Source organism: Diadema antillarum, unplaced genomic scaffold (assembly GCF_040938485.1).
Source record: "Diadema antillarum isolate AM-2024a unplaced genomic scaffold, OU_Dant_1.0 seq00000382_RagTag, whole genome shotgun sequence".
Lineage (NCBI taxonomy): Eukaryota > Metazoa > Echinodermata > Echinoidea > Diadematoida > Diadematidae > Diadema > Diadema antillarum.
Window position 1 is genome coordinate 2568275 of NW_027271380.1, and position 25160 is coordinate 2593434.

Genomic DNA, 25160 nt, shown 5'->3' on the forward strand with positions numbered 1-25160 from the left:
CGAGGGGGGTAGCAGTTCGTAGGAGAATGGTGTGACCTGAAAAGAAAGAAAAAAGACCATATTGAGAAAATGAAATGACAAAAGTAAAATTGTTTAGAGCAGAAAAGATGAGGGAAAGACTTAACAAGAAAACCCGTAGACAGAAAATCGTGGAGAAATTACATAGGAAAAAATGTTTTGGAAAGAGAAAAAAAACATGGAAAAGATACGGAAGCTAACAACAACTTTTAAATTCTACGACATGCACCTAGCAAAATATTCTATGTATATAGGTTTTCCCGGTCAATTTCACACTTTGTCATTCAAGTTCCTTTTCCGAGCATTCAGTTTCACGCATTCCACGCTCGCATCACTGAATCAGCAATCAAATCCAAAATCCGGTCATTCGAATTCACTATCGGAACATTTGAATTCACTGTCGGAGCATTCAAATTCACTGTCGGAGCATTCAAATTCACTATCGAAGCATTCAAATTTAAGAGAGGAGCAAGCATTTCAACAATGAACATTCAAATTCATGTCAAGCTGGCGACGGAATCTCGTGGGTCATTCAAATTCGTGTATAGGCAACCATGTTCCAAATAGTTGTATTCAAGTTAAAAGAAGGCCGGAATTTAGTTAGTTTAGGGCTGTGTATAATGTGTCTGTTTTCATTTAGCTTTGAATATATCGGGATTTATGATCAATATTGTTCATTTTTCAGTAGAGGTCCACCTGTACATTGACACATATGAACGCGGGCTTCACGAAAAAGAATATACAGGCACATGTCCCTCTGATAGGACGTAAAATGGAGGTCCCATGTGTGACAAAGTCACAACTCATGTACACATAAGATTCCACTTCATTTATCTATCACAGAGAGCAGGGGGTTAAGTGGTCCCACCTTACATCCACTTACAGAACTAGACCCCATAGCAGACCAGATATATACTTCAGCCATCTTCTTAGATGGAAAATGGAACAAACAAACAAACAAACAAACAAACAAACATTAGGTATTGTATATGCCTACAGACGAGCATGATACGGAAGATTGGTTGACTCCTTCAGAAAAAAAAATGCAATTTTGACAAGGCCTACATTGAAACTTATAACATGAATATTGTATACGTCTTATTTGCCGTTTATTGCTATCTTATCGGTTTACTTTTGGGGACTATGCGAGGTCATTGTGTGTCAGTTTGTCTCTATATTGATGCATTACCATTATGTGTTTGGACGTTGTCAGCATGCGTGCAATATCATCAAGAAATATGATTAGATTGTCGTTGTGTTGTTTGGAGGCACTTTTGATTGGACCTTACAATTTAGATTTTTATTTTTTTGGAAACAAAGAACACATGAACAGAGAACAATGTAGAACCTTTAAACAATAATAATTACACTATATGCAAGCATTCATTGGTTGTAAATGTCATTTCTCCTTTCTTAAAAAAGTTAACTCGTTAAATTGATCGCTAGAAGCAGGAACTTGATAGCCTGAAAATGAAACTGAACGCTCCAAACAAGCTCATCGGGACTATCACATGAATATCGCGTGAATTTGAATGCACGAGTAGGAAATGCAATGCTCGCGTTTGGAAATTGGACGCCCAATCGTTAATTTCATTTCACGAAAACGAGATAGAGTGCCCATAAATGAAATTGATTGCTCGGACTTTGAAATTGAATGCCCGACTATTCTTGCGTGCGTACGCTGTGTGAATTTGAATGCACAATAATCAATTGGAATGACAAAAGTATGAAATTGACCGGGAAAACTTTTTGTGCAAATTTTGCTCTGACTAATTTATTGTATATTGCTTGATTCATATATTGCTTCCTTATCTTATCATAGTCTGACCTAAATTGTGATTTAGTTAAAATTATCAATCATGACCGCTTCCCACTGATTAAAACCCATCGAGACAATTTATTCATCCCTGACCGTAAAGTACCGTAATATAGGTTTTCCCGGTCAATTTCATACTTTTGTCATTTAGGTTCCTATTCCGAGCATTCGATTTCCCGCATTCCACGCTCGCAGCACTGAATCAGCAATCAAATTCGAAATCCGGTCATTCGAATTCACTATCCGAGCATTCAAATTCACTGTCGGATCGTTCAAATTCACTATCGGAACATTCAAATTCACTGTCGGAACATTCAAATTCACTATCAGAGCAATCAAATTTAAGAGAGGAGCACGTATTTCATCAATGAGCATTCAAATTCATGTCAAGCTGGCGACGGAATCTCGTCGGTCATTCAAATTCGTGAATAGGCAACCATGTTCCAAATAACTGCATTCAATTTAAAAGAAGTCCTGAATTTAGTTAGTTTGGGACCGTGTATGCATGTGTTTCTCATTTGGCCTTGAATATATTGGGATATGGAAGGCCAGCTATTGCAGCTGAATATGGGTTATCCAGCCATCTTCTTTGATGGAAAATGAAGCAAACAAACAAACATTAGGCACTGTAGGCCTACAGACGAGCATATAAAAAATACGGAGGGTTGGTTGACACCTTCGAGAAAAAAAAATCGACTATATTGAAATTGATACATGAACATTTTATCCGTCTTGTTTGTGTGTATTGCTGTCTTGTCGTCTTACATTTGCGGGACTATGTCAGATTATTGTGTGTCAGTTTGTCATTAAATTGATGAATTGTCATTATGTGGTTGGTGTTGGGGCGTTGTCAGCGTGCAGTATATCATCAAGAAATATGATTAACTTGTCGTTGTGTTGTTTGGATGCACTGCTGATTGGACGTTACAATTTAAAATTTATTGAGATGAAAAACAAGGAATACATGAATAGAGAACAATGTAGAACCTGTAAACAATCATAATTACACTATATGCAAGCCTTCATTGCTTATCTTGGCCCGTTTTCCTTTCTTAAAAGTCTACTCCATTTTCCTCGTTAAATTGATTGCACGAAGTAGGAACTTGATCGCCTAAAAATGATTTGAACGCTCCAAACAAGCTCATTGGGACTATCACATGACTATCGCATGAATTTGAATGCACGAGTAGGAAAGTCGGTGCTCGCATTTTAGAATTGAATGCCCAATCGTGAATTTGTTTTCACGAAAACGAAATAGAACGCCAATAAATGAAATTGATCGCTCGGATTCTGAATTTGAATGCCCGAATATTTTTGCGTGAGTGCGTGTGTGAATTTAAATGCACATTAATGAATTTGAGTGACAAAAGTATGAAACTGACCGGGAAAACCTATAATATTCTGGTCCCTGTACATTATGTAAATGGTCTCTATGAAGTCAATCCAATTAATGTTTTGTTTTGGGTCTTATTTAACCACTTAGAGATTATGCTGACAAACATATTGATGATATGAGTCGAATCCTAAGATTACAGAATGCTCGAACTATCAAATCAAACATACCATGGATACTTTTCCTCGTACAATGTTTAACTTATCAAGTCATATTTAACTTTGGCTCTTCCTTCAATGAACCAAGGCATTCTTGCACGGGGAAATCGGCAACACGTACATCATGTTCGTTACTATTTTCTTTTATTTTTTATAAGAAAAAAGGGTTCCCCGTAGCATTTCCAATCAAAAATTTGGGCGACATCACAACTTATTGCTTAATGAAAATGAAATAGATGTACATGATTGCTCTTTTGGTCAATGCATGATTATATAGTAGAACATTCCCATTATCTTAGCCTAGACTTTTGAATTCAGTCAACCAATTATCATTTAAAAAAATGTAAGCATTCAAACTTTCAATTGATATTGCTACTTGATCATCCTCACTTTCACTCTCTCTCCCTCCCCCCTCCCCCCCCCCCCTCTCTCTCCCTATCTACCCGCCTGCCTATTTTCTTACTTTCCCTCCTCTTTCACCTGTCAATTCTGCCACTTAATCGTCTCACTTACTATTCTCCGTGTTTCTCTTTCTGCTCTATACCTGCCCTTCGTATAAAAATGCTGAGAACACCTGTAATTATCATCTTCTCATCGCTAATCATATACTTTCCCTTTCCTCATAACCGAGATGAATACGACAGTAAATAGCTTAAGAACACGAAAGAAAGTCTCTGATAATGATTTCATCAGAAAATATAATGATCTTTATTTTAGCACATAGCATTTCAAACTGTAACGACATAACTTACTGAGTAGGCCTACTGTGGTGTCCTAATGTCCATGGAATGGATATAAATATGTATATATATATATATATATATAATACATGTATAAATATATATATATATATACATATATATATAATATGCATATGCATATATATACACACACACATATATATATATATATATATATATATATATATATATATATATGTTTATATTGGCAAACAACATCAGAACAACGAGTACTGTATCGATAGGTTTATTTACAGGGCTTGAAATACGTGGTAAAGTAATGAAGATTATGAAGAAAAAAGATTGATGCCCTGTCAGATGATGATACCCACCGTGTTCCACAAGAAATCGCTGAATCCAATCACATTGCACAAGGCCAGAATGAAATCAGCTAGAGCTAGACTGAAGGTGAAGATATTCTGAGATTTTCTGAGGGCTGGAATGGCTAGAATTGCACACAGCGTGACAAAATTCATGAATACCGCCAGTGCGTGCACTGCCAGAGCCGTCCCGTAGACGATTGTGATCCGTAGCGGCAAAGAGAAAGACACCCAATTCTCGGTGTTATTATAATCCATGATTCGAAATCAGAATTGACCACGTTGGGGGGAAAAGAGATAGCACTCTTTATTTGAACCCAGATCTTTGTGATCCTCTGTTCCCAGAGGTGCAGACGTTGCAATTTATGCAGATGTAAGATGCGATGAGTTCTCCCACAATTCCATGCGCGTCAAGTCATTTTTCTTCTCGACCAACGAGAAGGTTTGAAAATAAATATTGCATACCTCCATTAGCGTTCAGTTATTTTTTTTTTTCTCAACCAAGAATGAGATACTATCAAATCCATTAGGAACTCGATAGCGCCGCATTCGACAATTGCAAATAAAGCACACGCACATCAATAGCTAGAGTACCCTGCTCCTTCGTATTTCCTGTGATAGTGCTTTCATGGTACAAAGTTACACGGAAGGCCGCAATATTTTCTCGTAGGTCTTTTCAATGCCAAACTGTACCAGTGCTTACTGTGGACAACTTCTTTTACATTCATTTCAGTTCGGCGTGGTTTTTTTTTTCTTTCGTGGCTGAAAAAAAAATGTATATATGGACACACAAAATTTGTAAGTCCTTTCAAAATGTTCACCACAGTGCAAGGAATATTTATCAATTCTCACACACCAATCCTAAATTTCTTCTGCTGAAATGGACGTATGCCGAAAAAGAAATTGTTGAAGGGACCAACTAAAAAGCAATGCTTATAGTACACATGTCCTTCAGATATAATTGGTGTCACTACTAAACTGAAAACTATAAGGAATCTCAAAAAGAGGACATTATAAGGAGAGAAGACCCAAAGAACAGTCACACACAATAAAATATGTAGTGAACGAACTGTTGAACATTTCAAGAAGAATGACCACGAAGACTGCAGGTTAAATCACCTGTCTCCAAAACTTTGAATGTCTTTAGAGTCGTTAAATGTCTTTAGATATATACTCTTCAAAAAAGAAATGTAAAGCCAATTTTTTAATGTATGTTTCGAAATCGTTAAATACAAGAACAAAACAAGATGCAAATGGCAGAAATGGCAGAAATCAAATTCTGAACAACTTTGCATGCGAAAAAACACTTTTAGTAAGCTCCGTAATAACACATACTTACAAATTTCTGAGTACAACATTTCCATACAATGTAAATAATGGGGAAATTTTAACGTTGCGTTACTTTTTTGTGTATAATCCTAAAATGTTAATGTTCTCTCTCCATCTCTCACTCGTCTCTCTCTCTCTCTCTCTCTCTTGCCTTTGTAGGGATCTGTGAAATATTCATGTTGTTACTGTTTTATCATCCATCCTTGAACCCCCCCCCCCCCATCACACCTATCCTGGCACTTTTTATATTTCTTTACGCTTATGTAAGCACAATTATGGGCGAAATGCCTATGCCCAACCCTTCTTTATCTGCAAAGCTTCGTTCAGTTTGTTGAAAGAAGGGAGGGATGTCAAATATTGTAACCAATTACATAGCATGTATAGCAAATGTCGTGTGAGCTTAACAAGGAGTCGTGTTGTGGTTGACTGAGAACATTGTGTGTAAAAAATAACGAATGAAGCAAGAAATGCTATGGCACACACTGTCAACCCATCAAATCCCGAAAAACTCTTGCTGCAGAAAATACGATTTTTCCACCATTAAATTGGCAATTCTGAATTTCATTGTATATCTTACAGTCTGCAAATTGGGGAAAGATTAGATTTAAGTGGCTGATATCATGAAATGAGCACATTGTCAGAAACAAATCAGAAATGAATTTACGAAAATTGCCAATTTGCGAGAAAAGCGGGAAAAATATTCTTTTAACAAGTGTGACAATCCAAGAGTCAGGCAAAAATTCAGCCATGTAGTGGTTCTGAAATTTCTGTAATATAAACTAGCAATTATATATAATCAATACAGGATTGAATTGGAAAGAATTTGTACTCTACCTTGTGAAACACTAACAATTAATATGGCGGAAGGGGCCTAACATTTGATGATAAACAACAACAGCTCTCAAACATTGATCGGAAACAAAATGTTTCACAGACCCTCAGAATGACTTTTGTGATTATCGAAAAAGTGACCATTTTAGTCGTCTTTAATACGTGCTCATTCATGCATGACTCAACAAAACTCTCGCATTTTCAAGTGAGTGTAGGACTACTCCTACCAAATGATTTTGATCAAAATGTATTCGTTCCAAATCATAATATAATGTTGTTCTTATTATATGGGGGAGTTACTTTTTTGTATATATATATATATATATATATATATATTATATATATAAGGGTCGACCTCCGTCTCTCTATCATGTATATTATGATATGTATATATAAAATATACCTAATTGATCCATCGAACCTCATGCATGCTTTGTGTTATGCGATTGGATTTATTTCGCAAATTGATGGGTGTGCTATGTAAGATACGATTATCACAATCACAGGTGATTAATATGATATTTATTTGAAAACATTTGTTTTCAAACATCTCATTCACCAATAACATCAGGTGTAACACAAGTTTGACTCTGCCGTGATGTTTGTGTACATTATACGGTAAATACAGTGATTTGTTATGTCATAGAGTGAATTGTAATGTTATCATTGCTATCATATAATTTTTAATTCAATTCAATTCAATTCAATTCAAATGAATTTATTAAGAATTGTCTGCATTGAATATATATTACAAATGAATTACAGGCATTCCTTTTTATTTTCAAGACAATAAAGCATATACAGTGTGTACATGATTGAGATAAACGTGTACATTTTGAAGAAAAAAAATAAGAAAACACGTCAATTGGGAACCACTCGGGATATAGTGAATCAAATGATCTGACTGAATTATGCCGCATGTATTGGGAGTGTGAATGCAGAAGACTGTCGTCAAATAAGCATATAGCTTGAAGATACGACAGCCTTAAAAGAGAGGGGACAAAAAGCAAATGGGAAAAAAAAATAGATAATTCACAAGCAATATCTCTTGGAATTTGGAAAAGTTAAGATCTACCAAAGATTTGCTTTCCAAAAGAAATGAAATAGATGACTTCAGTTTTTAGCGCAAAAGAAATGTACACGCCAAAAGCAGCGACTGTGAAATCTTTAAAGGGGAATTGAAGTGAAAGAGTGGGACACATAGAACAATTTGTCGTTTACATCGTTTAAAATGGCCTTTTTGAAGTGGAGTTATAGAGGATTTTGAAAATTTACACCTGTCACCCCCCTGAAATCTAGGTCACAGCGTAAATTTCGAGGCTTTGCCGATGACGTCATGGGATGAAAGGAATCGCGCAAGGTCTCGAGCGCCGTAGGCCCCCGCGTGCATAATGCATGCATTGTATCATACAAGTTGTTGTAGATAGTATTTGCATACAAAGTTTAAAAGTTTGTTTTTCGATAATGCACGATATCAGTGATGATCAGGATGATTTCTTGGTGGAATTTGAATGTGGGAGCGATGATGAACTGAGTGATACAGTACACACTAGTGATGATAACGATAATGAAACTAGTGATGATGACCCTGGTGAAGTTGGAGAGATAGATGTTGCTGACGAGCCACACGGCGGGGCGCAGGAGGAAGACGCTACTGGCGAGCTAGTGGGGAAGGCCCAGGGCGGTCCGGTTGAAGCGGACGGACTTAGTGGAGATTGGCAGTACGAGCCCTTGCCACACGGCAGGCCAGGGGACAATGTTGGTGACGCAGGACCAATACCAGGTAGACTTCAAAATTTAGATGAGTAAGAGGTTTTTTTTTTTTTTTTATTCTGAACTGAAAATGAACCGAGCTTATGCTGACTTGATCTCGTACTTCAGAGCAGCAGTAGGCCTAACTGAACACAGCCCAGTCGCTGTAAGTAGCGCAGCGTCTGGTCGGGCTACGTATTGTCAATCACATCACACTCACTCCTATACAGCCCAGTCGCTGTACGTAGGTACGTCGCGACAGGAATTCGCACAGCGTACTTACAGCGTCTGGTCGGGCTAACTCACTCCGTACTCCCGTTCAATACATGACAGCTCATCAGCATTCTACCTAGCAAGAGCTAGGTACTGCACGATCCATCCATTACTTCACCGAGTCCATCAAAGTTTTATCACTATCGATGAAAATCGCAGTGCTCTGTATCGTTTATTTTATCACAAGACTTCGACTTAGCCAATGCCCGCGCATCTAGCATTAGCGATCCACGTACGCCGAATGTTTCGCGAGTTTTTTTTTTTTTTTTTAAGTATTATTTTCGCCAATTTCGCGAACCTGGTGCTTTTTGCGAATTTAAAAACACGAGAAAATATTAACTGTCTTTCCGTATATATTTCCTTCTTCCGTGGTGTACTCCGCAACCACGAATTTAAGCACTCGCGAAATTATTGGCAAGTCCCGATTCGCAAAAAAAAAATAGACTCGCTAAATACATGTACAATATGTATATGGCGTACACAGCTGTAGTACTACCAAGGATCTGCCGATATGATACATTGTACGTATCAAAGAGGTACGAAGCTCAGGCTTCTCCGCTCTTTGATACACGGAGGCTACTGCACTGCGACATACGCGGCCGGTGATGGGCGCATGCATGTGACTGATCGACTACGAAGCACCATCGTACAGGCACTAGGCCTGACAGCTTCTGTGTTCTTGGCCTAAATAACACGTAACGGACTCTATTTAAACGAGGAAATGTGTGATTTCACAGGAGACTTGAAGTAGAAAACAATTTTATTTCATTTTTTGTGACATTCTGATAAAAAATGTCTTGGGATTTCGGGGTATGAGCCTCGACATCACGCTCTCATCGAGAGCATACATAGGTAAGCTTAGGCTGTTGTGTGATACTTCCGGGTTTGCCTTTCATCCCATGACGTCATGGACACGCCCCCCAAATTACCACGGATCTTCCGATTGAGCATGATTCAGGATACAATTTTTCTAAGCAGCCGTTTTCCATAACGCAATTTTCTAAATGGGTGAATTAAAGGCCGCTGTGTTTAACATGCTCTATGCTTGAAATGGGGGAATAATCCAACAAAATATGCGTTTCCTTTAGTATTCTGCTTTAAAACATTTCCTCTACATCTTAATGGTGGGCATTTTTCTACAAACATCGTTATTACGCATATTATGATAAATCGATATTGATTGTCTAATCACGAATGTATACACAAAATACGCCTGACATACCTAAAGAAACGACAAGAAACAAAATTGTTAGAGTTTTTAGAGGAAATATGAGTTTGTTTGCAGAGGCTTTCATTTCATTTCATTTCATTTTATTTCATTCTCCTTTTTCCAACAGAACACAACAGAACACAACACAGTATGAATTAGGTTATTATCACAATTTCAGGAGAGGGGTGAATAAATCTCACGAGATGATGACGAATCTGACGTCGATGTAGGGCTATTTGTCAATCAGTTGCAGTGTCACATTTATTGTTGCCGCTGCAGGTGTCGTTGATGTTGTATACATGTATAGCGATGTGAGACGATGCGGAATAACACAACCATACCAGAAGCAAAATGATGACGACGATAATGACCACTCGGGAGAGGAGCGTACTCTCGTATATTTGAATTTCGCGAATCTTTTTTTTTTGTGAGCCATGAATCGCGAAATTAAAATGCACACCAAAGTTCTTGTCTACACCATATGCATTGAATGCCAGTGGCAATTCGCGAAAATTTCATGCCGCGAAAAAGGTCGTCGGCTGCAATTCGCGAAAAACTCATGCCGCGAATATTTCTGATTTTAGAGTAAAATGACAGAAGAAAATCTGAGGTCAGAGATTTTACAGTTCACAAGTGCGATATGTCAAGAGGTGCACATAGGTATGTACAGTTTTTATGCAATAGGGTAAACAGAAAGCGGCTTTTACAGGATCACAATATTTGAGGATTATCAAGGATCAGTGCTGTGTGATCCTTATCCTGTATACTGGAGCATTTCGTGCTTCATCAAGTATTACGGATAGAGTCAAGTTTCTTTTGCATTTGTTGTGAAATCGAAACAGCATGACATCCAATTGCGTTAAAAAAATGAAAAGTCAATGCTGCTGCCTGGGACTGCGTGAATTTGTTGTTTGTCTTTTATTTTGCATGGGAGAACACGTTCGAGCTAACAGTCACTTGAGATTGTTTTTCATTCGCTCCAGCTCGACTGCAACATTTCGTTAGCTGACGACGAAACTCCGTGAGACGAAGCCAGTAGATGGCGGGATTCAAGACACCATTTAATGAAAGTAGTAATGCGCCAGTTTCGAGAAGTGGCCTATACCATGTCGCTCCCCTCAGGTGCGGTGCGTAGTATGTAAGTACTGAAACCACAAACCATAAAATCCAGCACGCGAATGTGGATCCGATTGCTAGGCCAAAAGTGATGAGAATTTTCCTCTGGTTCTTTGCCCGGCGCCTAAGAGATGTATCGGAAAGGCCGATACCTCGAGATATCGAGGTCACTTTTATATATATTGCAACGTAGCAGAAAGAAGCGATACCCAAGGATGTGATATTCACGAGCGGTATTATTCCTAACAAGGCTAAAGTGTTATTTACAAATCGAAACGCTATAGTAAAAGAAGCGATGACTATAACCCACATCGCAACACAAACTGCGATCAAGCGTCTAGCCGTCACTAGTCCCTGACTACCGAAAGTATCGATTCGGAGGACGATCAGACGATGCACTGCTATCGCCAGAGTGCTCGAAAGCGATAGGATGACTGAAGGGCGCAGCAGGTAATACAAGAATGGTGTAACCTTTAAAAAAGGGAGAAAGGTAAAGAAGATTTAGTTGTTTCTTCATCTGCAAATCTTAGGCTTGCAACATGAATGCAGACGTGAGCGATTCATCTGCTAAAAGGGCAAAACTTTCCAATAAACATTACAAGGCATTTTATCCGTCATTTTTCCCGTACCGCAACAGAAAATACTGTTTTCATTCCATAGATTTGTATTCTTCTTCAAAAACAACAACTACGAAAATATTGCCTTCTGTTTTGCAGCTTTTACATCATGATGATTGAAAAAAAAAAAAAACAAATGAAGAAATGAAAGCTTTTCTCATAAACGCTTTGCAAATTTCTACGATGACATGCAGGGTTCAAGAATCTACTTAATAGAAACCATTAAAGAGGAAATCCGCTCAGAAAAAAAACCGGCCAAAGTAAACTTCAAAAGAAAGAGAAAAGTATTCCCTACAGAATGATACAAAAATGACAAATCTACAAAATCTGCAGATTCTGAGAAATAATCGGAGCGACCTGCGACAAGACTGGAGATAACGTTGAGTTGAGCTGAGTTGGGCGGATGAATCACCCAAGAGGCTATTTCGGGTTACTCCTTTATATTGTATTTGCTTGGACTGCTTAAAAGAAGGAATCCATACCAAAATTTATCGATTTCATAAGAAAGAGAAAAAAGAAAGATCCTGCAGAACAGTGCAAAAAGTGATCAAAATCGGAGAAGAAATCGGAAGATAAGGCATTCTGAAATTTTACACTTTTTCGGAAGACACTTCTTGACCAGTCCTTATGAATAGTCAAATGAGCGAGTTGATGAAATTTTCATACCTCACAATTTTTCATGTATTATAGGAAACCTGCAAAAATTGTTATTTTTAGCTGATAGGGCCTACTAGTAAAACCATGTTCCCATACCAAAACATATCAGAGTTAACATTTGTTGTTTTTTTTTTGGGGGGGGGGGTGGTTTTGATGCAAGTCTTATATTAATACAGCTGAAATATGAGTTTTTTGTCATTTCTGAACGAAATGAATAAGAAATTGTGAGAGCACGACATCGTCAAATTTCTGATTTAAATATTCATAACGACTGGACTAGAATTGTCTTCCGAAAAATTGTGAAATTTCAGATGTCATAACTTTTTTATTTCTTATCCGATTTTGATCAATTTTGCACTGTTCTGCATGGACTTTTCCCTCTTTTTTATGAAATTGATAATTCTTCTTTTTTTTTTTGGGGGGGGGGTAGAATTTCTTCTTTAAGCAGTCCAAGCAAGTACCCTATGAAGGAATAACCCGAAATAGTCTCACTGGGCGATTCAGCGGCCCAACAAAGCGTAGCGATCGTTATTTTCATTCTCGTCAAAGTAAACATAGACAAACGCAATCTCAAAGCGAGTTTTTGCCATTATCAGATAATCTGACAAATTCAAAACGGATTGAATAAGTCTAGGTGGATAAAATTTTAGAACATATCATGCTTTGAATGACAATTTCTTATGAATATTTCTATCTGTATATTTCTGTTTATATGATTTGAATGATTAAATTTAGCTCGCTTGCAAAGTAATCCTGTAAATGTTATAAAAGGAAAGACAATATCTTCAACCTGAAAACAAATGAGCGCACTTCGCGGCGACAAAAAAAACCCCCACAAAAGTATTGTGTGTACCATGTGTCCCCCCCCCCCCAAAAAAAAAAATAAATAAATAAAAAATAAATAAATAAATAAATAAATAAATAAATACAACGGTCCCCTTCGCAACGATAACTTTGAAAATACTGAGTTTTAATCCAAAAGCAGTTTCAGGGTATGAAACTATAACTTGTTACCCAGATTTTACAGAAACCCCCATCCGATTTGCTTCAGTGGTCAAAGAGAAATTAGGATTTTTGTAGAGCATGTCAGGAATCCCTTCCCTCCAAGTTCTGTCCATTATGTTTACACATTAATATGCAGGTCTAAGAGCATCAAAGTGCTAAACTTGGAAGAAAGAGACCCACGACATGCTTTACAACGATCCACATTTCTCTGTGACTATACTAAACCAAATTGAATGGGGTTAAATATAGGTAAGATGTTATATTTTAAGATCCTGAAATAGCATTCATACAGTATAATCATATCGAAAGTTATCAACGCGAAAATCCGATGTATTTTTTTTTTTTTTAGAATACTGTATATACGCAGGTGTGTCGAAGCGGTTTGGCCCGTTGCCATAATTATACTTTACACGTGGAGGTGAATTAAGTCGCACTGAGCCAGATTCGGCAAATTCGATATGTCGCCCCGTTTTATCCCGTATAGGGGATTTCGGCGTTATCCCTCATAGGGTATATGCTTGAACTGTTAAGACCATGGCTGATAATCTGTTTATGAGAGGATGATATACCCACCGAATTCCGAAAGAAATCGCCGAGTCCAATCGCATAGCACAAGGCCAGGATGAGGTCCGCTAGAGCGAGACTGAAAGTGAAGATATTCTGAGATTTTCTGAGGGCGGGAATCGCTAGAATTGAACACAGCGTGACAAAATTCATGAATACGCCCAGTGTGTGCATTGCCAGAGCTGTCCCGTAGACAATTGTCTTCCGTAGGGGCAAGGAGACTGACACCCAATTATCGGTGTTATTATAATCCATGATTTGAAATCAGTATTGTCGACGTTGACAGGCAGGAGCTAGTAATATCAAAGTTTGGCTGGAACTTACGTGTTAACTGTGCCAGCAGTAATATTAACATTGCAATATATACTACTTGGCGCAATAATTTCCCATAATCCCATGCAAGCGGAGTATATTCAGTCATCGCCTGGCAATAGACATCGAGTAAGAATTTCCTTAAATTCCTCTTGAGCTCACTTTATCATTCGTTGCTGAGGTGCTTTTGTTGTTGTTGTTGTTGTTGTTGTTGTTGTTGTTGAGGCATGAAATACTAGATAGCGCTGCTTACAGCATTGTGAAGAGAGGCGTTATCACTAGTATGAATACCCTATTATTCTGCTTCATACGATGCATCACGCCGGGTGTCGCATTGTATGGAGGCATCTCTTCTTCCGTAATTTATGTGTACTGACACACTGCCACCATGATGGCTGAAATTTAGCAGTCGGTGATAATAATAATAATAATATAGGTTTTTCCGCACAATTTCATCAGATTTGCATTCGATTTAACGATGCGGTCATTCAAGTTCGAGTGAATTATTTTGAATGATCACCGAGATCGACATTCAAAAAGGTAACTAGTTCATTCAATTTAATTTCATCAGCATGCGATTTCATGAGTTTCTCACACAAGGGTGTTAAAAGGGCATTCAAATTAAAAACGCAAGTGCAACGCATTCAAATTCGATCAGCACCGCCGTGGAGAGCGTTAAGGAATTCAAATTCACGATAAGGCAAACAACTACAAAGTATGGGCAGTCTTTTTCGTTGTTGCTTTTATTCTTTGTAGTTACTCATCTGTTTGAATATGCAAACTTGATATACCTTGAAATGTGACAACCCCACCTTCAAGCACATACATGATTTACACTTTATTTGTACACGATTTTAGCCGCTGCTACATTACAGAGTATGCCTGAACATCTCAAATACGGACAGAATTAGTGGATGAAGCATGACCTTGACAACCAGCAAAAGTGGCAATATAACCCTACAGCTGATCCGATTGCGGCAACTTATGATATGGACACGGGGAACTAAGGAATGGAATCAAAATGGATCAATATTGATTTGGACGTAATGACCCCTAAGATATTCTGGGATTTCCTAAATGTTACATCCATTCTGTTAGGGATGAATTGAAAGTGACAGAAAGGTCGACAGGAAAGAAATACATCCAATAAAATCAAGATGATTAAATGAGACTTTGAAGTGATAATGAAATTGTATCATCCAGTCGTATGACAATGAAAAAAATAGCCCGTACACTGTAAAAACATCGGTGTTAGATTTAACACCACGGGTGTTAAATCTAACACCGATCAAACTTCAATAAAGGACCACACCCACAGGTGTTAAAAATGCACTATGATGGTGTTGAAGTGTTCACCTGACACTTCGTGGTGTTAATTTGACACTGTACCTGGTGTTATTTTGACACTGTACTGGTGTTAATTCAAAAATGACACCACATGGTGTTGATTTGATATTTGTTGGTGTTTATATCAATGGTTTAACACCCGTCCAGCTTCAATAAGAGACCACACCAGCTGGTGTTACTTTGGTGTAAATTTATTTTCACATTTTCTCGAAAATCTAGTATTTTAACGTAAAATTCTTGATCGTCTTGTTTAAATTAAAAATCAACAAGAAGTGCAGCTACTAAGAAACTCTTCAAAAAACAGTTTAAAATTTGGAAATGACACCCAGGGGTGTTAATTTAACACCATAAATGAGCACCGAAAATTTAACACCAGCTCGGTGTTAACTATTTAACACCGGACTTTTTGCAGTGTAGAAGTTGTGTATGTTGATTGAATTCGAACGTTCAAAGTGCGAAGTTATGATCCTATAAATGAAATTGAAACTGGTATTTGGCACGAATTTGAATGTCTCTCCAGCTGGCGCGAAATTGAATGCCATCTTTGATTTGTTAAATTAAATGAATTTCTCTCTAAATTGAATTAAATAAAATCTAAAAGGAATGACATGAAATGAAATTGAATACTCAATGAATTAAAATGAACCGTGAGAGTGGAGCAGTGACCAAAATCGTTTGAATTTGAACGCCTTTTCATTAATTCGAATGCAGATCTGATGAAATTGGGCGGGAAAACCTATGATGATGATAATAATAATAATAACAATAATAATAATAATAATAATGATAATAATAATAATAATAATAATAATAATAATAATAATGATAATGATAATAATAATGATAATGATACTAATATAATAATAATAATAATAATAATAATAATAATAATAATAATAACAATAATGATAATAATGTCTTATTTATCTAGGAGTGGTCTTATTTATCCAGGAGTAGTCTCTTCAGTGTTGCCACTGCTCTGTCAGAGAGCCCTGCCATTATCATTACCCTTGCGTTGCCAGGTATTCATGCACCTGGGTCGAGAGGGACATGGTGGGGGACATGGTGGGGGAAAACATCTTGTCCAAGGCCGTAAGCACTGGGCGGGGACCGAACTCGGGTCCTGCGATTGGGAGTCGGGAGTCGTATATATCCACTATGCCACTGCGCCCCCACATGATAATGATCCCAATGCCAATTCACACATGTCATTTTTTAGCGCAATTATAAATGCAATACTTATTATTATTGTACTTTGTATGTTTTCAAAATGTGTTATTACATTTTTTAACAGTATTTCAGAATGAGATCATTCTAATCGAGGAACTTGTCCTAGGATTACTTATTTGACGTCTTCCGTGGATTGGATGCATAGTGAGGTGCTGGTGATATATCTGAGTGTGTCATGAGCGCTGATATGGTGCTGCTGTACTGTTGAGCTCATTGTTGCACAAAAACTTTATTTTATTTGGTACCCCAGTGTACACACACACACACACACACACACACACAAAACCGCTTCAGGTATCGATATCCAATGCTTTCATAGTAAAGCCACTGTGAAAATTAATCCCTGCAGACATGATTTGCTTTATAACACAACATCAATGCTATGTTCCGCATAGCAGATAGACTTCTTGTGAGGTGGAAATCTTTGAAATACATACACAGAATGCAGTTTGAATTGAATTATTGAAACTGCACCAATCTTTAACTCGAAACTCAGTGGATAGTTTCAGCATATTAAATATTACACTTTACATTGATTTACTAAACAAAAAAAAGACAAGAGAATGTGTCAGCGAACAAGATCTACGCATGAAATACTATTCTCAATAAGATCGTAAAGATGAAGGAACCGCAAAAGCATAGCTTGTAGCTGTTTCAATTATAGTTAAAGTCTGTGAATTGTGTATGCCTTTCGAAGTTGTATTATGCTATCATCATGTGATACTATGTTACAAGAATATACCATCATTTTGACGTTGTGTTACCCATGCATATTTTTTTTTGGAAATGAAAATAAAACAGGAATGAATGAAGTTTGGTATGCAACAACTTTGGTAAAAAGTAAGGAAGTGTAACTCAACTCAATTGAGTTCAATTTGTTTTTATACTATTCTATATAACATATATATCTACATTGCTACATGTTTGTTTCAGCTTGAAACTTCAAGGTTGCGAACAAGCTTTTTCAAAATCATTATATAAGTATCAAGAATTAATTCTTTTTTTGTGTAGTTCAGCAATTTGAACAAAAGTTTGACTAGCATTATATAGCCTGACGCGACCTGAGAAAAAGATAAATACATGACAAGCAAGGGGAGGGTGTGGTATAGTTTGACAGGGAGTACCAATGCAGATGCCTAAACATCACTGTACCCATATATTCTAAACTCTATCCCTTTAGTTTCAAGGGAGAGGGCAAAGAAAATCCGGTAAAGTTACTGTTACTTTTAAAGTTTTAGAATGACATAATGATAAACTTCAAACACTGTATCATTTTTTTGAAAGTTCATTACAATCTGCAGAGAGGAAGAGCAAATAAGGTACATTGCGGTCATTAGTAGATATTTCCTCTTCCTGTCTTCAACGAAATAAATCTAGAATTCCCAATTCAATGTCAAATTACATAGAAGCATTGACCAATCGGGGGAGGTGTACTTCGGCATTTATCGATTCCAAATATTCGCATCATTGTGTTTTTTCGTAATCAGTTGTCATGTACATATCTGTATATTATGTACCACATATTCTAACAAATATTTCTCGAGCGAGGGCAACTGTACGCAAAACACTCAGAAGACAATAATGGCCAGATGATGATAAATGATGACGATGATCATCCTGTAGTCAAAAAGTCGTTGGATTTTTTTCAGAAAGATTTAAGATATGTTTTCATTTTTTTTTCAAGTGAAGACTTCTGCAATTGAATATCATAATCATTACTATTGTTTTTATCGCGACAACACTTAAATTTTCTTTCGCCGTGTTCTTCAAAATACTAATGTGTGCGATAGCTCGCTTTATATTCACTTTTTTCCATTTCATATTAAATGACATCTTAAAGTTTGTATTGTGCTGGAAATGTAGAAATCGATTGAATAAAACTGTAATGGTTGTACTAGTTATTAATGGGAGTATGCAATGCAAATGCATTTTGACTTGCATTCATTCATGATACCCTTATCATCACTAATTTGGCCAAGTGAATATCTAATGTGCCACACTTTTTATCATACATTTTACAACTATCTTCGTTCATATTACTTGGATAGGCAAAAAGAGAGAGAGAGAGAGAGAGAAAACGTCCAACCTAAGATTCTGCCAGTGACATCATCTATTAGTCACTATAATAAACTACAAATACGATTAATAAAAGACATTGGAGTGCATTTTCTCCTAGACTGAGCATAATTTGCATGTTTCCATGTTACTTATATGACTGACAAAATGTATTGCAGGGCAACATGCAAGATATGCCCAGTCTTTTTTTTTGTGAGAGTATCCAAACAATCTAAAGTCAATTGTAGACATACAACAATTGGCACATACCCAGATACTCTTTAGGCTACATTAGTGATTAACAAGGTAGTATGAATCAGCACACGTCAACAGGCATTTGCATTGCATCGTCCCTTTCATGAAGTTTACGCAATGAAGGACACATGATCACTAACCAAACCTTTAAAGTTATACAACAATCTTCCGGTCTTTGCAGGTTTCTTGATGACAACATGTTTATGAGCAACTCGAAATCCATATTGTAGGGTCTTGTAGCTATTGCTAACAAGTTACTCTTTCAAGAGCACTATACAACATGAAAGTCCACTTCCCCTGCAAATGGCAATCAAACAACACGATGTTGTAAAAGTTCGTTGATTTTTCTCCAAGCGTAAAGTAGTATAAAAAGTGACGCAGAGTCCATTCACGATGACAGTTAGCTCTTTACATTCATGAACAGGTTGTTCATGGATTCATGTCAGACCAACGAAGTTGAAACGAATATCGTCAATTTTTCTCCTGTTATGCTAGTTATAAGCTCAGTTTTAACTTACGACAAGACATTTTATGGCTGTATTATTATAAGAAAGGTGCTAACAGTCGTGCAAAACTTGTTTCCATGGGAACCACATTATTCTAATTTCGCTCTCGTTCCTGCGAATATTTTCGAGCAAATGGTCTCGACTGACTTTACTGATGTCATGTTGGTTTCTTGGTCCTCCGCAACCAAACTCCAACATTTCGTCAGCTGACGACGAAACTCTGTGAGACGAAGCCTGGGATTCAAGACACCATTCCTTGAAAGTAGCAATATGGCAGTTTCGAGAAATGGCTTATACCATCTGACCATATCCATCCTTTCAAGTGCGGTACGTAGTATACGATGAAAATACTGAGACCACAAACCATAAAATCCAGCTCAGGATGTTTTTCTCAGGAAACGCAAACCTTCACGGATTGTATATGCCCTTTCTCATTCCTAAAAAAGTATACTCCATTTTCCTCGTTAAACTGAAATTTAGAATGAAATTGAACGCTCCAAATAAGCTCATCTGGACTATCAAATGACTATCTCGTGAAATTGAATGCACGACTATGAAATGCAATGTTCGCATTTGGAAATTGAACGCCCAAGCGTGAATTTGATATGACCGAAAAGAAATAGAACTCCAATGAATGAAATTGGTCACACGGAGTCTGAATTTGAATTCCCGAATATTTTCAAATGCGTGCGCTGAGTAAATTTGAATGCACATTCATGAATTGGAATAACCAAAAAAGAACATGAAATTGACCGGGAAAACCTATATAAAAAAATATACAATCATGTTTTCTTCATTTTGCTGCTCATCACATGTTAGTTTGTTAATTTCCGTTTTGCAATAACTAAAAATATGTTCTGCTTAAACACTGTGTGTAAATTTCTGTTTATTTGATGGAATCGAAAATAAATTCGTTCAATTTCATACTTTTGTCATTCAAGTTCCTATTCCGAGCATTCGATTTCACGCATTCCACGCTCGCAGCACTGAATCAGCAATCAAATTCAGAATCCGGTCATTCGAATTCACTATCCGAGCATTCAAATTCACTATCGGAGCATTCAAATTTAAGAGAGGAGCACGCATTTCATCAATGAGCATTCAAATTCATATCAAGCTGGCGACGGAATCTCGTCGGTCATTCAAATTCGTGAATAGGCAACCATGTTCCAAATAGCTGCATTCAATTTAAAGGAAGTCCTGAATTTAGTTAGTTTGGGGCCGTGTATGCATGTGTTTTTCATTTGGCTTTGAATATAATGGGATTTATGATGATTATCTATTTTGCAATAGAGGTCCACCTGTTCACTGAAAATTTTGAACTCGCGCTTAGCGAAAAGGAATATACAGGCACATGTCCCTCGGACTGGACATAAAATGGAAGTCGCATGTGAGAGAGTCACAACTCATGCACGTAAAAGAATCCATTTCATTTATTCATCGCAAAGAGCAGGGTGTTTAAGGCTTACATCCAACTGGACCCCATATGTAAGACCAGCTATTGCAGCTTAATATGGGTTATCCAGCCATCTTCTTTGATGGAAAATGAAATAAACAAACAAACATTAGACACACGTATAGGCCTATAAACGAGTATAATACGGAGGGTTGGTTGACACCTTCGAGGGGGAAAATGGACTATATAGAAACTGATACACGAACATTTAATACGTCTTGTTTGTTGTGTATTGCTGTCTTATTGGTTTACTTTTGCGGGACTACTAGTATGTGAGATCATTGTGTGTCAGTTTGTCTTTTGTTTTGTTTTTTATTGTCTGATGGATTATTATTATGTGGTTGGTGTTGGGGCGTTGTCAGCATGCAGTATCATCAAGAAATATGATTAAATTGTCGTTGTGTTGTTTGGATGCACTGCTGATTGGACATTACAATTTGAAATGTATTGAGATGCAAAACAAAGAATACATGCACAGAGAAAAATGTATAACTTGTAAATAATCATAATTACACTATATGCAAGCCTTCTTTGGTTGTGTTGGCCCTTTTTCCTTTCTTAACAGTCTACTCCATTTTCCTCGTTAAATTGATTGCACGAAGTAGGAACTTGATCGCCTAAAAATGAAATTGAACGCTCTAAACAAGCTCATTTGGGACTATTACATGACTATCGCATGAATTTGAATGCACGAGTAGGAAAGTCGGTGCTCGCATTTTGAAATTGAACGCCCAAGCGTGAATTTGATTTCATGAAAACGAAATAGAATAACGCCCATAAATGAAATTGATCGCTTGGATTCTGAATTTGAATGCCCGAATATTTTCGCTTGCGTGCGCTGTGTGAATTTGAATGCACATTAATGAATTTGAATGACAAAAGTATGAAATTGACAGGGAAAACCTATATTAAGACATCAATGACACGCAGGTTCAAGAATCTACAAACTGGAAACCATCAAAAACTAGCTGTATCTCTAACAGAGAGTAATATACCCACCGAATTACGAAAGAAATTGACGAATCCAATCGCATTGTACAAGGCCAAGATGAGGTCCGATAGAGCGAGACTGAAAACGAAGATATTTTGAGATTTTCTGATGGCGGGAATTACTAGAATTGCACACAGCGTGACGAAACTCATGAATATCGCCAGTGCGTGCACTGCCAGAGCCGTCCCGTAGACGATTGTGATCCGTAGCGGCAAGGAGAATGACACCGAATTCTCGGTGTAATTATAATTCATGGCTCAAATCAGTATTGACCACGCTGACAGGCAAGAGTCTGTGATAAGTTTGTCCCCATACATACACATTGTGCCAGCAGTATATTAACATTGCTCTATATAATTATATGTACCACTTGTCGCAAAGATTTCCCATAATCCATTGCCCGTTGGTCCTCGCCTGTCGATTGAGTACGAGTAAAATATTCATATGAATTCCTCCGGAGTTCAGAGTATCATTCGTTGTTGTGTATGTGCTGTTGTTGCTGTTGTTTTTTGTTGAGGAATGAGATAGTGTTCCGTCAAATAGAAATCGAAAGCGTTGCATGCTTACAACAACGGTGAACACATCCGTAGTATGAATAACCAGTTGTTCTTCTATACGTATCGACATCCAATGCTTTCATGGCGCTCTAGTAACGTGTAAAGCCATTGCGACAGTTACTCTTATTTTTCAGGCATGATTTGCATTATTTGACTGGTCACACTACATCAACGCTATTGCACACAGCTCAGCCATTTGTGTAGGTGACTCTTTCAAATATATACACAGAATGTAATTTGTGATTCTTTTGTTGTCAACGTCGGCGTTGAAATTTGGTATGTATAAGAAGATGAATAAAAAAAAAAGATATACGTAACAATGACAAAATGCTCCAATTCAAATTATAATAATGTAAGTATCGGTGACGGTCAAATCAAGGGTATATATATATATATATATATATATATATATATGAACAATACATCAATATCTCTGCTGAATTCTGAAGTGCTTTTCATAGTTTCATTTCCTTTCTGTAGTTTTAGCACCCTGAACAAAACTAACTGATATAATTTTTTTGTGACATTTGTTTTCTACACAACGTATATAGAATACACGTGAGAGACCACACGGAACAAAGGGTGTGTGCGTGTGTGGGGGGGGGGGATGAGAGCATGCAAGGGAATACTTCATTTATCAACCTTTCACACGTCACATGAATATGATACTCTCGAACAGTGGAATGGAGTTAATGTATCTTGTTGATTTATTTACCTTTCTATACAGTTGTATTAATTTCTTTGCCATAACAACCACATGACAATATATAACAATAATAAAACTTAAAGGGTTATATCAGGGGATGAAACGGCAAACTGTATTGAGCTCTTTTTTTTAGCAAGGATTCTTCAATTTCATTACTTCATTTTTGGAGGATGCGGTTGTACCCTCAAAATTGTCACTTCATCCGTATTCGCGGGAAGGTTTACTTAAAGGCTCAGTATACGAGCACCCTAAGAATAATCTTCAGACCATTTCAAAGATTCTCTTAAGAAAGTCATACAAAACAGGCGTTCGGAGACCTTTCTTAAACCGTTAGTAAATTTGCAGCCTGGTCGATGGTCTTGTCCATGATTTTTTTCCACATCGTACGAAACCTCGGTTTCGTAAGGCGGCCGTACGAACGTCGTAAGAACGACGTAAGAACCAAGAAAGATTTTTGTAGATTTCGTAGAGTCTCGAGACAATTCTAGAAGCTTCAAATTCTTCTTCGAATTCTGGGAGGCATTTTATGAAGCAGTTTGGTCGGATATTTTTTGGACAAACTGTTACAAGCTACTGAAATCCTTGCATCTGATTGGCTGAGAGCAAATTTGTCCGACAACTTTGTCGGACGAAATGCTTCATGAAATGACCCCTGATCTTAAGAACGCATGTTCACAGAAGGCTTTTACGGCATTTGTCAGAACGCCTTGCGAACGTAGATACGTACGGCGTTCATAATGAACGACTCATAACCTTCATATGATGGTTGTAAGTTGCCCGTAAGGAGAATGATGTAATTATGATGGTAAGAATTTAAGTGATCCCGAGCAAATTTCTAATATGTGTCATTCATATTTTGTTCATTCGGTCCTAATTTAGCGTTCAAAAATCAATGCATCACGAGGAGATTTTATACAAATGATGCACAGGATAGAGTGCGTTAGTGGAGGCGTAGCGCACTCGAGAGAGTGAGCTGCATCTCCACTAACGCCACGAAATAATCCTGTGCATCATTTGTTTTATAAAATGGGTTGAAAATTCGAAAACTAACAGCATTTTTCACGTACCTTTGTGGGTCAAGATGTCCGAAGATGTTCGTCCCAAACATTTACGCACGTCGCACTCGGAAATCCCGCACATAAGTATGATGGGGGGTTGGGTTTCCGGACACTTAAGTTCCCGCATGAAAACTTACTTATTTTACATAGAATATGCACCCTTTACCTTAAAGACTTGATATAGACTCCTCATATAGGCCTACTAGACAACATACTCTGAAAACGGCGTGAGAATTAACCTGCTAAATCGTTGGATTTGCCCTTCAAAGTGACTCCATGTACGCGTCCGGTCCCACAACGCTTGGTCTACTGTACGTATAAGAGTATACGTACACCACACATTATGCACAAGGGAAGAAAGGCCGGCCGGCCGGCCGGCCGGCCGGCCGGCCGGCCGGCCGGCAGCCCGAACTAGAAGTTGTTTACAGGCTTGACAGCGCGTATGCATGCAATTCAAAGGAGCCGCCGCGCGCACAGACGATCGGCAATAGGATTTAACACGCAGTGCAATAGGACTATAATAACCAAAGCACAGGTGACTCATTTCAGCGCTTCCTATTGGCTACATTCTTGAACCCATTTTATAATAGAAGTTATCTTGATAAACCTTTCCAGACATCATTATTTCTACGACTTAGTAATGACTTGTCATGATCATGTCAACAATTTTGTATCTAAAGTTCAATATCGAGAAAACTATAGGTGTATCATATTTGTAAAATCTCTTTTCATGTTACACAATGTCGTTATTCTTCCGCATCTGAAGTATTGCAACATTGTTTCGGGGAACTGCTGCAAAGCAAAGATCGTAGCACTTTCATTACTATACAAAAGAAAATATTTAGAATATGCTCGCAGTCCAACTACTTTGGTCGTACCACTCCTATT

The 25160-nt window shown here is 37.5% G+C and overlaps 1 protein-coding gene across 1 annotated transcript in view; it reads right to left on the reverse strand.

Moving 5' to 3' along the window:
* Nucleotides 1-16462: 16462 nt before the first annotated feature.
* The window catches only part of LOC139731675 (uncharacterized), a 38686-nt gene continuing 29988 nt past the window's right edge, over nt 16463-25160 (reverse strand). The window contains exon 3 of the mRNA XM_071642564.1: nt 16463-16581. Within this exon, the coding sequence (XP_071498665.1) occupies nt 16463-16581 (119 nt within the window). The remainder of the gene's footprint in view (nt 16582-25160) is intronic.